The 16,476-nt window shown below is 39.0% G+C and overlaps 1 protein-coding gene across 1 annotated transcript in view; it reads left to right on the forward strand.

The window, feature by feature from the left end:
• The first annotated feature begins 781 nt into the window (after positions 1 to 781).
• Positions 782 to 16,476, forward strand: part of b4galt5 (UDP-Gal:betaGlcNAc beta 1,4- galactosyltransferase, polypeptide 5) — a 41,583-nt gene continuing 25,888 nt past the window's right edge. The window contains exon 1 of the mRNA XM_077570345.1: positions 782 to 1,546. Within this exon, the coding sequence (XP_077426471.1) occupies positions 1,441 to 1,546 (106 nt within the window). The 5' untranslated portion in view covers positions 782 to 1,440. The remainder of the gene's footprint in view (positions 1,547 to 16,476) is intronic.

The raw sequence follows: 16,476 nt of genomic DNA on the forward strand, positions 1-16,476 counted from the left end.
GTTAAGCTGTAAGGTTTTACGTCGACGGACGCAATTTCCCATAAACCATTGCAATGACGTCTGTGGTCATGTGCCTGTGCCGACCTAACGGAAGTGTACAATGAGTGTAATACTGACGCTACATGAAAAGCAGAGACACTCAAGAACCCAAATAGTGGCAATTCTGGTCTTAAAAAAAAAAACTCCTGACGCAAAACGTTGAAATTGTTTACAATACATTACAATCCATATTATACGATACAGTGGCGGCTGGCCTCATGTTGATGTTGTATGGCGTGACGGTCTTGACCCATCCGAAGAAGGCAATAAAATACCCTTACCTTACAAAGTGTTCTTTTAATAATAATAATAATAATAGTAATAATATATTTTTTTAAATGTTGCCTTCATGTGCTATCGAAATTATGGTAAATACCAAATGCCGAGTAGAAAATTGCACGTGAACACCCTCATGTTGTATTTTGTACTGGACTACATGAAATTCATTTTGATACCCGAGTTTCCGAGTTGAGAGAACTATTCAAGTTTCAACATGGCAGGGAGCGCTGAAGGATCTGTGAATGGCAAGAAATATTAACATTTATAAGGGCGTTAACGTCCGCTAGCACATTAGGTTATTTTAGAATCTACACGATTACGTAGCATACGCAATATTGCTATGACCGCACGAACACATGAGCAGAACTCAGTCGTAATTAGGAGTTTCCGAGTGGTAAAATCCATCTTTCCCATAGTACATGAATGCAGGGTAAATTGTACTGGATGTTTCAGTGCGAATTCACGCCCCCTCCCCTCCGCGTACGGTGGATAACGCTAAAGGCACGTTGCAGTGCTGCTCGGCGTCTACGCCCACTGAGGTGCCGCTGCTCATTTTCCTGCGGGAAAAGCTCATCACGGCAAGGCAAGCAGGCAGGCAGGCAAGGAAGGAAGGTAGGAAGGCAGGCAGGCAGGCAGGCTGGGAGGGAGAGCTCAGGACTCGGAGCGGCCGAGTTCCATCAGCGACGTACAGCCAGCGTGACAAATGATGGCCCAGCACTGAAAAACGACAAGGCCGCCGGGTTGCGATCGCTCTGTCGCCTTTAAAGCCCGTTGTTGTGTGTGTGAGAGTGTGTGTAAGTGTATGTGCGTGCGTGTGTTTTAATGATTTCCACCTCGGACTTTAGCCGCCATTAGAGCCGAAACCACCCCTTGCCAGGAATGGAATTCGTATGACTGGACTGATTACCGGAGGAACCTTGTTGTCAACCTGCCGAGGAAATCGACGTGAGCTCTTCGCCACCTGCCGCAGAGCGCGACACCGCCACACCGCTCGGATCGTTAAAAGCCTACCGACCGCTGTCCGAATCTTCTAGCACCTGGACACATCGGAACCGCTCTGTCTGCTGGCTGTGTATAGATAACACAAACGTGCCACCCGTGTGCTTTTCTGCTGCCTGTATAATGCCGACACATTTGCGTTTCCGGAGAAGGTCATACCTTGGGCTTTTATTCCTTTTTTCGCTTTCTACCTCGGCACTGTATTTCATCTACTCCGCTCCTGGCATCGGTAAGTCAAATGTAATGTTTTTTTATTATTATTAATATTTTATTTGCTGTTATCTTGTGTGAGGTATTCGGCTGGTTAAGTCATGTGTGACAGCAATTGGGAGTGGAGACATGCGCCTATATGGGCTGAGCCTCATCAGCTCCCCAATCTCGATGATGATGATGATGATGATTCCCGACTGGATGGAACTCAATCCCTTAATACTTATGATGATAATAAATAAAAATAATAGGCTGTGATTACGAGATTATATTTGATAATAGAGCTACTTGCTACTGTAATCCAGCCCATGTTAGCAGGCCTACCTACTATTATTACACAGCCCAAAATGATTTTGGCTTCAATTGAGAGGCCCGCTGAATGGTCCAATTCGACCATGTGTGTATTAAGCAAACACGAACCGCGACTCGCTGCTTATTGGTGTGCGAAAAGGTTACACCATGAGTCATTTGCCTAAATGAGCTTCTCACACCAAATTGATACACAGAGATTACCGACAGTCAAGTGATTCATGTCATCAATTTCATCATTTGTCTCTGTAAAGTCACGAGGGTGTGTCATCGCACGTTACGTATTTCTTCCCCTTTGCTTGCTTTTTTTCAGTGTGTATGGGAAGCACCTGTGTCAGCAATATCGCTTTAATTAACTGCATCTCATCCATCCCTCATATGAAGCCCTCTAATCTTCGGGCATGGTCCAGCACTTGTTATCATCTGTGATATGAAGGGCTAATCCTAGTTGCTGATTTGAGGATTATTACAGCAGATGCAAGGTTATTTAAGATCATTGAACAGGAGAAAAAACTTTTGACTTTCACCTATTCCCCTTGACAAGTCCGTGGAACTTTTCTGAAATGTTTCTACAAAGTACCAGTTGCAGAAACACTAGAAAAGCACAATGTACATGCGAGAGCATTTTCCCATTTACTGGTTGAGTCAGCATGGCTTGGATATCCTGTTGTGCTGGCTGAACAAGCCACTCATGCTAAAGCCAGGCTGCTTTCATTGGCTGTCATTCATTTAAATAAACCTGCAAAAAAAGGCTGACAGTGACCACATTTTCAAATACTGTAGATTTAAAATTGTGGACCTTAAAAGTCCCTGCAAAGTGAAAACGTCTTCTAAATTTGACACACCACAGAGAAGCGCGGTTGGCAGCCCTTCCAAATTTGAATGATTAAAAAAATGCAATCATAAATTGAAAAAAAAAAATAGCTATTGCATTCTCAAAAACATTCGACCTGCTGAAATAGTGATGCAACTTTCTCCAGCAATTTTCTAATGCCTATACACATCCCTACATGTTGAAGCCGTGAACATAAACTATTTGCTTAAAGCCTTTGGTAGCTAGTATATATCCCACCGGGTCATTGCAGGGCTTTCCATGCTGTGACAAAAGATGCTAGCCAGGAGCTATCTTGCAATCCAACAGACTTCCGAGTAAGGCTGAACTATTAATTGTATTTGCAATTAAATCGCGGTTTGACAAAACGCGATTACGCCATCGTGAAAGGCTGCGATTTAAATGCCCATTGAAACGTAGCGGTAGGAGAGAAAGAGGGAGCAGGAACGTCACCGCTATAACTAAAGCCTGGCGTGTAACTAAAGTGCACGTAATTTTGGTGAGTTTTTTTGTCTCATGAGGCCCTGAGACGAGTGTTTAACATGTTTGTTCTGTTTGATCTTTTTGATCTTTTTGAAAACACTTCACAGTTGTGAGTTATGATTTTTCGGCTGCCGTAGTGTCGCGCGTTTTGCAAACTGAGTGTACACGCAAGTGTGCAGCAGCGGCTGATCAATTTGAGTTTTCCTATATTTTGAGGCTAAATAGGTCTGTCTGTGGCCATATGTTGCGCCGTCCGATTTCATGAATGAAAATGAGGACGGACGAAATGATTATGCTGTCATTACTCACCGTCATTTAGGAGCCTCCGCCACAGCTTCTGTTAATGTACAAGTATTGTAGCTTTGGTGAACTAATCGGGCCAAGCAGCGAACAAACAACTATTTAATGATAATTTGCAAGTAACTGTCTGCAGTAACCACGCCAGAACACAACAGCTCCGAACGCGCTTAGCTTATCAAAACAAAAGTCTGTGTTGCGTCCAGACCATGGGAAACTACGCAACCCGCGACCAACCCACAACGCTTGCTACAGAATGCTAGTGGATTTTGAAAATCGGAAAATGTTACGTCATATAAGCAGGTATAAATTTACTTTGCCTACACTTAAGCATGTGTGAGTTCACTCACTAGAGATTAAGTTTTATTTTTTTAAATATGTATAATTTATATATTGAATTTATTTATTGATAAATAGTGTTTAAAAAGTGCAGTGTTTACATGCCATGTTTAAGGCAACATGAAAAGTTGGATATGTTGAAGTGGTAAATTGTAACTATAACTGTAATTCTAGTAGAAAAAACCCTGTGATCTAATGGCTTAATTTGCCTTCATCTTAAAATCCTGTAATCTATAATAGATCTGATATTGTTAATTATCGTTACTTTTTGTTGGGTAAAAAATTCATTGAAAAGGACCTTGAAAAAAATAATCGCATATGATATCGCAATTTTCCATAATCGTTCAGCCCTACTTCTGAGGCACCTTTTGGTCGTTGGACAAGCAGCAGCTTATCTGTAGCGCCGCCTCATTGCTTGGAATTTTAAATAACAACACTGAGCTGTTCTGCAAATTGTGGCAGGGAAGATGCATTTTTTTTCTGGGTGTTAGCACAACTAGCTAGTGGTAGAAAACTGCTGAGTAATTCTAAGTAACTAGCAATTCCACCGGATATCCACTGAACAAAGGTATAAAGTAATTATATAGTGGGTGATGGGTGACTCTTTCAGGTCGACAATTACGTCACTGCCACACCACCCAAAAAACAAACACAGAAATGGAAAATAAATCTCCAAATTCACTTGATAGGTTCTTTAAAAATAATAATCATTGTTGGGGCAGGGAGTAATTTTCTAAGGCTGAACACGTTTGATTTTGTACTATTGCGTCCATAGAAAAGACCAAGGAAAACTTTTCTCTTACTCATCAAAATGGCGATTGATCCATTCTCGCTTTTTACACTGCAGTGGATAACGCAATCGATAGTTAAATCGATTCTCATATGGAAGACACATTAGTGACAGGAATATCCTGTGTAAGTCCCATATCCATGGCCAATTCCATCCTCTTGAGTGTTGAGTGCACGACTGAAATGGTCACGTGAAGTACTCCGGGTTAGAGCAGAACTGAACAAAGACCAGCAGCACTATACAATTAATTATACATGGTAACCAGGAGCAATACTGTTTCTCCAGCTGTTACTAAAAGCTACTTGAGTTTTTTTACGCCCTGGGTGCCAGGCAGAGCTACCATCAGGCAAATGGGCTGAGGTTTTAAGGGCAGGTGCTTTCAAGCAACATCATCAGCTTTCTTTAGGCTTGAGGTGGCAAGGCTTACTGCTGATCATTAGGTGAAGTTTCTGACCCTGTGGTCAGATGTGCTTTAAATGGATAGTTTAAAAAACGAAACAAAAAAACTTGTAACTACATTAGCATTCTTTTTTTTTTTTTTGTGATGAGGAGCGAAAGGGTTAAAATTGAAGTCTCCAGTTACCAGTATGAGGGTGTCGGGCTCATTGATGTTGATGGCTGAGACGCCAATTGTAATCTCACGATTACAGTGTGCATGATGTCACTCACAAGCTGATTTTAAAAGTAATCAGGCAATTGTAGTTTTCAGACAGCTGATACTTTATTCGTTAGTGAGTAACTCACATACAGTAAGGTTGGTTGCTATTGTAAATAGCTAAATGAGATGAGCCCTTGCATGTGGGCCATATTTATTTCAGTAAATACTGCACCACGTGACCTTGTGTGTCTTCATGGGCATATTACGTAAACATTAGTAGTTGTTTTTGTAATGTGAACCATGAACGACTACATAACGAAACGGAAAAAATCCCAATTGGTCCAGTGTAAACGTAGCCTTAGTGTTTTTATGACAGGTCAAACACGCAATTTTCACACAAGTTTCAATATTGACCATTTTGTCCACCCAGATTTTGTTCTTTTCCATTTTTTGCATAAATATTCACAGCAGACATGACAGAATATTTGTCATTTGTGTTGTTCTGTAGCATTAGACAATAGGCCAACTGTACACGCTGTCAGCTCTGCGTTCTTCTATTTTGGAGTAATATGATGTGAAAAATCATAGAGACAATTTCTTATTATGTGCCATAGGGCATTGCAAAGTAAGTCATAGTAAATGGGTAAAAATGTAAGAAGGACATGGGGTGGGATCTCTACTTTCCTTTAGTTGGGGGCTGGGGGGTTGATTCCAGACTTGAGCAGGGCTTCCTATGCTAGTCAGGTGGCTTCAGTGCAGAATGGCCCACTTTCGCAGCTTTGTTCAATTTTCTCTCCCCTTTTACGGGCTGCCCCTGTCTTTCCCTATCTGTCTGCTGCAACACACTTTCGTACACTGAGACCTCCACCTCTGTGTTGCCTCAGAGCGCGGATGCTGACTGATGCAGGCTGGGGATGCAGGCCACAGCTGGGCCTGATTGCAGCTGTTTATTTAATTAAAACATAAGAGAATCCCATTGGTGAAAAAAAAAAAAACAGCGAAGACACAAATTCTATTTATAGGGTTGAACACAGATGCGTGCACACTGCACACACACCTCCACATCCGGGGAAAGCGGAGCAGAGGAGACGGGCCAGGTGGCTCCCTTTTGTCTCTGGGGAACAGGCGGATCTTTCCATTGAATAGCAGTGTGTAGGTGTGATGATCACATCTCAATATGCCACAGTATGGCTGTTGCTGCATTCATTTTGCCAGGGGTGTCATTTTAGTCAGTGCCCCTAAAATACCAACCGGGGTAATGGTAACAAGCTGAACCATTTTGAAAAATTATCTTATTGCGATTATTATAATTGTTGTTATTATTAATTTGGTTTTAACAAAAGGCTGACACTGTCAAAAGTTTACATTATTTCACACTTAATAAACTACCTCTATTGCAAAGCGCAACTGGCATGTTACACAAATGCACCTCTTTGGTAAAGTGTGACTGATGGGGTGTGAGTGTTTTTTACATTAAGTGTATTGTTGGGTATTTTTTACCATTGTTTTGTGTAGTGTCATCTAAATGTGTTTGAAGGACCCTCTTAAAAATCAAATGACGCAATCAAAAAGGCGACCTTTCAAGTCTATCAACCCTTTTAACCCAGTCCCCTCCCTTGTGTGTGTGTGTGTGTGTGTGTGTGTGTGTATGCGTGTGTGTGTGTGTGTATATGTGTGTGTATATATATATATATATATATATATATTTTTTTTTTTTTGATATATATATATTTTTTGTTATATATATATATATTATATATGTTATATATATATTATATATGTTATATATATATTATATATGTTATATATATATTATATATGTTATATATATATATATATTATATATGTTATATATTATATATGTTATATATGTTATATATACATATGTTATATATATATATGTTATATATATATATATATATATATATGTCATATATATGTTGTATATACATATATGTATATATATATATGTTATATATGCTATATATATATATATATATATATATATATATATATATATATACATATATGTATATACAACATATATATAACATATATATATATATATATATGTATATACAACATATATATGTTATATATATATATATATATATGTTATATATATATATATATATATATATGTTATATATATGTTGTATATACATATATGTATATATATATATGTTATATATGCTATATATATATATATATATATATATATATATATATATATATATATATATATATATATATGTTATATATGTATATATATATGTATGTATATTTGTATATGTATATATATTTATGTGTATATATTGTAAGATTACCCGTTTTTGTAATCTTTTGCGTGTTCAAATAAATCAGAGTTGAGATCTCGGGAAGAGGGTCCTTGCAAGGTTTTTTAATCAGAAAGTTTCTGATGACACAGAGGAATTTCACCAAGCCATGTTTCTGTCCAAATGTGTGTCGTCTCTCTCAGACACGGGACTTTTATTAGAAAAAACAATGTTTCCCAGGAAAACGCCTCTCCCCTCCCAGTATGCTAGCTCGTCCTTGAACTTTCAAAAACCGGATTTCAGAACAGAAACTAGACTTCTTAGATAAATAAAAGAAACTTGTTTACTTTCTCATTTCTGGGAAAAAAGAACAGATAACAAAGGGGACAAAAGCATTACTCATCAAGCTATATTAAGTTAACATAGTTATATCTACATCTACACAACTATAACTAAAGTCAAAACAGGTAAAATATAAAATGAAATAGTAAAATGTTAACAATATATATGTATATTTGTATATATGTGTGTGTGTGTGTGTGTGTATATATATATATATGTATGTATGTATGTGTAAGCCTGTATATCTGGCATATTTAACCATTCATTGCTTACATATATTGTTTGTTCCCATTTTTTTTAAGAAGTGTAGTTTCATTGTCAAGGAACGGTATGTTTGACAATCTGGTTTGGGGCTGAGCAGCTAGCGAAGCATCCCTGTTATCTTACAGATCACGCATATGATTTATTTTCAGGTGTCACCTGTAAAGAGGCAGTTCAAAGTCTATTTTCGGGTGTGCGTTATATGGGTGTGTGTTTCAGTTTGCCCAACAGTGAATTACTTGTACACTCTGTCACTGACTGTTCAAATGACAGGTTTTCGTGTGAGACCAAGATAAATTATTTAAAAACTTTCCACCTTTTAATATGACTTATAACGTGCACAACTCTGTTTTTTGTTTAAGTGTCGGTTAACAATGGGAAGTACACATAACTGAAATGATGTGCTTGCACTGCACAAGTTTGCACACGCTTATGAGTGGGATGCAGTTGTCTGCGGAATAAACTAATAACGTTCAAACTCATGTTACATGGCAGTAAACACACACCAGCCAGCATTTGAAGTTGCTTGGTTTGGTTAATGTTAAAGAAAGACGACTATTAAAAAATCAAGTCTTTCTGATTGTGATACAACTCACCCCTGAGAGAACAATCACCCATAAAAACTAATAAAAGTTAACCTGGCTGACTTTTTGGGGGGAGAATTTTAACTGACGCACAACTGTTTTAGCTCAGTGAAATTTAGCTTTGTGTTAACCGTTAAGATTTCCAATTAGTTTTACATGCCGTATTCATAACTCAGCTATTTGTTGCTCAGAAGAACTTTGTCAAGGGAGGTTTGAGGAGGTAAATGATTCACTCAGAGACATTATGACAAATCGTCAAGGAAAATAAAACTTGCTCTTAAGGAAAGCTGTAAGATTGATCCAATGTGATTACTGTACACTGTTGATATCTTATCATAAATACTTAGAGGCGTAGCATGATAACACATTTTTTTAGGGTGATATATTTTCCAAGGAAATATTATTGTTGTTGTCTTTATACCACTCTTATATTAATTAATAAAAAAAATTATAGCGCTTTTAACTACACCATATGATGCACAAAGTGCTTTACAATGCCTCACATTCACACACCAATGGTTGACTAGATATTAGAGCATAATAATTCAAGTAAAATGCAACCTGTTTAAGAGTACAGTAATCCAAAATATTCCCATTGTGACATTAGGCTGTACAAATCATTTCATTTATTCTACTCAATTCATTGTAATTGTCTCCACATATGCTCATTCTTTTGTTTAGGGATGCACGATAATGCTATTTTCAACCGATACTGATAAACCAATAATTTAGAAAGTGCTGTTGTTGATAACCGAAATGTAAGAAGATAATTGTTTGCAAAATGATTTTGAATACAAATATACTTTGAGTCCTACTATAAGTCTAACATGTGTAAATACATTGAAACATTGTGTAAAGAACCATGAAGCTGAATTTTATTGAGATCTCTGCTTCAAAGACAACCAGTAACTTTGCCAAAACAGTCATGTTTTAAAAATGCAACATAAAACTGCAATGGTAACATTTAGGGGAGACACAGCAAAGAAAGACCACACTGGCGACTGCCACATCGCCATGATGCTTCTTCTGTGAACACGAGGTCGCGTGCATTATGACATCACAACAGGGATGTGATTTTTCCGCTAATTCGCGGAATTCCGCTTTTTTTACCCCCCCCCCCCCCCCAATTTTTTTTTTTTTTTTTTAGTAGTTCATTGTGTATGCACATGACTCCGACAGATAACATCTTCTGCTATAACAAAGACATTTGTGGTATGCTCTAATATGAGTTACTTTTCATTTGGTCATGATATAATTATTTGTTCATGCCCCCCCCCCCCCCACTGGGCACTGCCCTGGACCTAGCTGGGTGCCAGCGGCCCCCAGACCCCCGGCTAAATTTTCAGATAATTTCACTTTGGTCAAATCACATCCCTGTCACAAATATGCAACAAAAGATGGACTAACGTGGCAAGTCTGTGGATTTCTTTGTCATCTGGTTTATCTGCATGATGTCAAATTGGGTACTTAATTGCCAATAATTATCTGCCACCGGTATTATCGTGCATTCCTACTTCTGTTTGAATTGTCGGTGTATGTGTGTGTTATGCGTGCGGGTCCCAAGCCTCCCGCAGTGGCAAGCAAGTTGACCGATAGGAGAGCAAACGAAGCAGCGTGACTGACTGAATGTTGACGACTATTATGTCCATTTTATTTGTTTGAATGATAAGTCGATATAATAATTATCGTTACAGGCCTAATAAATGCATAAACTCACCAAAAACCCATAATAGACTGATCAATCTTAATTAGGGTTCAAAGTTTGTTGATGTTTGCAGCAATGCAATGATTTATAAAGCGCTATTAACATGCTTTGCTGTGGTACCGAATACCTTGCATATTGTTATTTATGCTGTGTAGTCACTGTCCTACATGTTCAAACTATGCATAGATTTGCTGTCTTCGAGGCATATTTCATTTAGAGTCACATGTTTTTAGTTTTTTACTGGTAAGGCACACAGATTGATGTGTCATTAGGCACATACAGTAACAGTATGTGATTGTTCAATCTGTCCTCTTGAATGTGCCTGCCTAACTTCCTCAAAAATATTTGAATCCTAATTTGGCTAAGAACTGGCACTCGCGGTGGTGCGGTAGCCTACTAAAAGAGAACAAGCTAATAAAGATCAGACAGATACGTATGTCCGAGGCTCTACAGTTTGCACTTTGCAATGGAAGAAAAATGGAACAAGGCTAGAGGTGTTTATAGCCGCAGTGTTGATGCTTTGGGATGACCCGGCTTTAGTTAATGATGGTAAATGATTAACTTTGAACTTTGCTTCCTTGTTAGCTTGATGAATAACACTTATTTAGCTTGTTGACACCACTGCTAACGACATAAACCCCCAAATCATCCCCAGTTGGTACTCTCTGACCTCCATTAAAAGCATTGTAAAGTTTCTTTTCTTGTCAAGTTTATCCAAGTCGTTACTTGCCAAGTGGTGCTCAGAGGTGGCATGACTTCAGGCACTTTGGATGTCATGGGCTGGGTTTTCAGTGGCGAGTGTTTGCATTACACATTTGATACTAAAGTGTGTTGATGATCATCAGATTTCTATGGCAATACTACACTTCTAATGACTTTTTGCATTTATCAAGCAGAAAATGGCACCGAGGCTTCTGGCCATCCCTCTCGTCTAGAAGGGCCCACTGTTGTGTGTCTCTCTCTTACCCGGCCAGCTTTTATGCTGCCTAAATGATCATTTAGTTCCAACTATTCAGCCTCATATGGCTCCTTTCCAGATGACAACAACAAATGTGTCAAAAAGAGAGATAATGTATGCAACCTCTTACAGAAACTTTTCAAATTTATTTATTAACCGACAGGGCTAATAACAAACATGGCATGAAAAGGGCACCATAGGGAGTTTAATGGATGCCATTTTAATCACTGTAATTCTTGTGGCTGGGACATGAAAAGCTAATGTTTGACATTTTCGCTACAGTTGCTATGGATCCCACAGCTTATTCCCAACTAGGACTAACTCTTATTTATTGTCGCCGCAGCCATAGAAACCTCTGCTATCCTTGTTTCCATGATGACCTAGGCAACAAAAATCCCCAAGGATACAGCAATGGCAGTCATTTGTGGCTGAGCTCCAGTCTGTCGTTTGGGAGGGAAAACTGGACCCTTTTAAGTCATGACATTGTGTCTACAGCTTGTGATAACACTTTTCTTGCTCTTTGCCACTGAGAGACTGGAACGACACACCTCCACTAATAAACAAAAGTGGCAAAAAACGGTTGCTAGACGACAGCATGCTGGAGTAGTACACCTTGTCTTCTAAATGTGCATTTGCACAGGCCAAGGACATGTGACTCAAAATTCCATTGTAATAGAGTTTTTAGTTAAACATCAATAGCGCAAGAGTTCATTGCACTCTTGAGTCAGTCGGAGGCATGGGCAATCCTCTTAAAGCCTTTCATTGACTGTTTGTGTGCGCACACGCAAAACAGGAAGGATATGCGGTGCATGCCGTTTTGGCTGGTGACACTGGAAACTGAGAAATATTCATTCTGCTCTGTGTAAGCTACTGGATATAAAACTCTAAAACACCTCTGTTCAAAATGCCACATTTTTGTTATGTTAAAAAACATGTGACCAAGATAAATCATTTCAAAGCTTTTCCCACATTTTATGTGACGTAACCTGTACAGTTCAACTAAAAACATGCAATAAGCTGGTTGCATAAATATGGACACCCTCATACTAACACACTGGTGCCTTGATAAGAGTTAATTAATACCATGACTACACTAGTAACTCTAAACACTTCTATGGATGGACAGGACAAACCGACAAAGATAATTTATCTTTGTCCAATGAAATGAAAATGCCATTAATCCGTTGCAGCCACCATATACTGTAAATGGCATTTTCCACTTATGTTAGTGTAAAGCTAAACTGACTCTAGTGATGCATGTATTTGTTTGTTTTATATTTATTTTGACAGTAAACCTCAACAGAGAGCTGCTTGTGAGTTGAATGTGAATTCTAGGGCCCGACCGATTTTTTGAAGCCGATACCGATTTTTGGCAGAAAAAATACCGATTAATCGGCCGATTATAAAAAAATAAATATATATATATATATATATATATATATATATATATATATATATATATAATGCATCCAATTATCCCCCACATTCCTTTTTAATGGGTGTCACTTACGCACTAACTTTCAGCATTAAGATTGACTCTGCTTTGAATGACAAGGCTGTATAACCTTATCAACAAATTTCATGAAGTATACAAGGTTATTGTATAGATTTATGTCTCAATAATTAAACCAGTCTTACTTGTTTACAACTGCTGTATATGTATATATGGTTAGAGTACATAATTGGGCTGGAAAAATCACGATTAATTGATTGAGATACCATCTCACTTGTGGGTATGTGTTGCCACAGCATTTGTGTGTATGTGTTGCCACAGCATTTGTGTGTATGTGTTGCCACAGCATTTGTGTGTGAATATTCGTTATTTGAAGGAAAAACGCTCCCAAAGTAGATGCTAACTTCCGGTTAACATTTCAATGGGATCCTCCCTTCGCTTTTAGCGTTAGCACTAAGTTAGCGATGTTTTAAAAATGAAGCATGTTTTGTATTTATTTAAATAAACAGTGGATGTTACTCTTATTGTCATGTGTTTAGTTTTACAGTTAGTCCAACTGGTATGTCATTAAACAGCTTAAAGGACACTTGGGGGCACAACAGAATAACATATGCCACACACTTGCTAGTTGCTAACGCTAGGCAAGCAAAATTGTGCATTCAGGGAGGGTACTTTCACAGCTTTGGAAACTTCAGTTTTCTTCGATCATATCATTTTAAGGAGAAAATCATCGTCATTTGGCCCAATCGGCTGATTGTTTTGGCAGATGTTTTAAGGGCAATAATCGTCCGATTATAATTGCCGGCTGGATAATCGGTCGGGACCTAATCATTACATTCTGTTAGTTCACAACTAGATAATGCACGCTGTTCCTTTATATTGATAACTAGCATTGTTTGTTACGTATACTGTACCCTTCATTCTCGTAATCTTGTATTTAGCAAAATGGGTTTACAAATGTGAAACTTTCTCCAGTTTCCACATGTGTTTTACAACCCAACTTCTCTAACTGTGTACCAAGATAACCTTACAGCATCCTTCAGTTCCTCATAGTAGAACTTACCTTGTATTTTACTGTGGTGTCTGTAAGCTGACCCTCGTCCAACCCCTATTGTCGGGACATCTTGCCACAGACAGATGGTGGGCCCGACCAAGTGCACCAGGGGTGATTCAGGAAGGGGGCGGCCCGCTGCTTGTCCTGGCCTACGTGGAGCGTTGGGAGTGAGCTCGAGCTCTTACGTTGTCGCTCTTAAATCATTTATGTAACCTAATCATCCTGAGGAGAATCCCAGTCTTTGTTGACTTGGCTTGGGCCCACCTTTGTTACTGTGACTGTTGCCATTGTTACAGTGGTCATGTGTTTGAGAACAAACTGGAGCTCGCAAATGAGCTCGCATATAGGCCGGCTGAAGGGGTCAGTGACGCGTATAACTAATGCCCAGGTTAATAACGTGATACAGTCGAGTTGATTTCAAAACAATACTCCAGAGATAAAAGTCGCTTGTGAGCTCTCCGCTGGGGCTGTTGTGTGCGCACAGAGCTTCTCTTGATGTCAAAGGATGTCTCTGATGTCATTCAGCCACTGAGCTATTTGTGTGTGCAGCAAAACATGCAAAAGATGATCCTCCCCCTTGTGTCCTGTTCTGCCTGCCCTTTTCCATTGTGTGAAATGTTTGGAGCAGGTGTGGAGACATGACATCCATTCATTCATCGACATTCGAGAGAAATTGTACAACCCTGCAAAGTGTCAACAACACTTGTATTGGTTTGGTTGGCCCAATGAAGTTTTCTTCGAAAGATGCTATGTGCTGGGAAATGGGTGGATGTGACTTTGTTACCAGTGCGTTGGCCATGGCAGCAAATACAAACAATTAGTAGAACATTTAGACAGTATTCCCTGGGAACGTCTTTGATCACGGATGGGCAGATTAAATGATGGAGGGGGCCATAATTTTCCATCAGTGCTACCAGTGGGCCCTATAAGATTGCATACTTCTTAACCACACCATTTTTAATTTTGATTTTTTTCTTTAGGCCTCTAAAACAGTGGTGTCAAAGTCCGGTCCTCGAGTCCTACATGTTTTAGAGGTTTCCCACGTTCAACACAGCTGATTCATATTTAAGCTCATAAGCAATCTCAACAGAAGCCTGTTAATGAACCTGATCATTGAATCAGGTGTGTTGGAGTAGAGAAACCTCAAAAACATGCAGGACTCCGGCCCTTGAGGACCGGACTCTGACACCTGTGCTCTAAAACCTTTGGGGGACTTTAGTCACACCCGAAAACCTTAAGTTTTCCTAGAAATTCAACAACATTGTCAATGCCTACTAAATAATTATCAGCCCCTGTAGCAGATAAAAACATAATTTGCCAAAACATTTGTGAGTGGCTTTCACACAAACCTGAGTCTATTCTAAACCTTCAGTATAATATTTTTTATTTGTGAATAATACAGATTTCTCATTGAAAACAGTTACCAAGAGGTTGGCAATGAATCAGCACTTTCCAAAAGTGTCGTCCATCCATCCATCTTCGTGACCGCTTATTCCTCACAAGGGATAATCTAAAAATACAAATTTAAATTTAAAAATTTGTATACAATGCAAAATTTGGCTGATCCAATCCAGCCGGTCAGATCTGTGTAAAAAGTCTAATCAAATACAGAAGCCTGCATGATTCTTGACATTGTGTGTGGACAGTGTGGGCACTGTGCGTCCTTCCTGTCCATCTCGTGCACCGTAGCGGCAGTCCAGCTATTACAATAATTTTGAGAATGTTCTGGGTAGCCGCCAAATACAAAAGCCGGCGGAAATGAGCTGACAGAAGGAAGAGGCGGAATGAATCATATTGTTTGATGGCCCCAGTCCTGCAGAATTCTATTGGTGACCATCCTGTGAGACTGCAAATGTGCTTTTTTCTTTCCAGCAGTCAAAACAAGACTACATGGAGTAGTGCGCTGTCATCAAAATGTCATGTCTGCAATTGATCATCTACTAAAGTTGAATATTTTTGTTTAATCTAAAAAGCAGTCGGTCTGTTCTTAAAAACTACTGGAATGTAGAAAATCCTTATCTGTATTGAGTTTTGTGTTATTAATAGTTTAACCTTTGCCCTTGAACTTTACTGCTTCTCTATCGCGTGTATAAAAATAGAAACCTTTTAGATTTTGCTCAATGGTGATTTGAAATCAGAGACTGTGAGCAGACATGGCACACAAATTCAAGCACACGGCGAGATTGAAGCTTTGACATGGTTGAGTAGATTGGACTCATTTAGGACAGAAAATTAAATCAACCTCAGTGCAGATTGAATTCTTTATGAGTATCAAGAAACTGCCATTTTTACACACAGCATCATCAATCCACCCACTCATCCATTTTATGTTTTGCCTGCATGTCCTCGATTGGGTTGTATGTAAGTGGAGCCTATCCCAGCTGACTCTGGTTACCAGGGTTTGGTCGAACCCCAGAGATTTGATGAGTCAGTCTGTGAGGTTCGGCGGAGGTCAAGGCACACACCCGATTCAAATGATTTGTGATGATACGCCCCACTTGGCCATCTTTGGTTGCAGGTGATCATGCTACTTTGCTTGGCCTGTCTGTGCTTCAGAGAATTGGGTGTGGTCAGTTGTTGATGCTACCTTGTGTGATTTCTTTGTTATTGTAGTACCTTCATAGTAACTATGTCGAGCAAAAAAAGAAAATGGTCGGCCGAATATGTG

Source organism: Vanacampus margaritifer, chromosome 1 (genome assembly GCF_051991255.1).
Source record: "Vanacampus margaritifer isolate UIUO_Vmar chromosome 1, RoL_Vmar_1.0, whole genome shotgun sequence".
Taxonomy (NCBI): Eukaryota; Metazoa; Chordata; class Actinopteri; order Syngnathiformes; family Syngnathidae; genus Vanacampus; species Vanacampus margaritifer.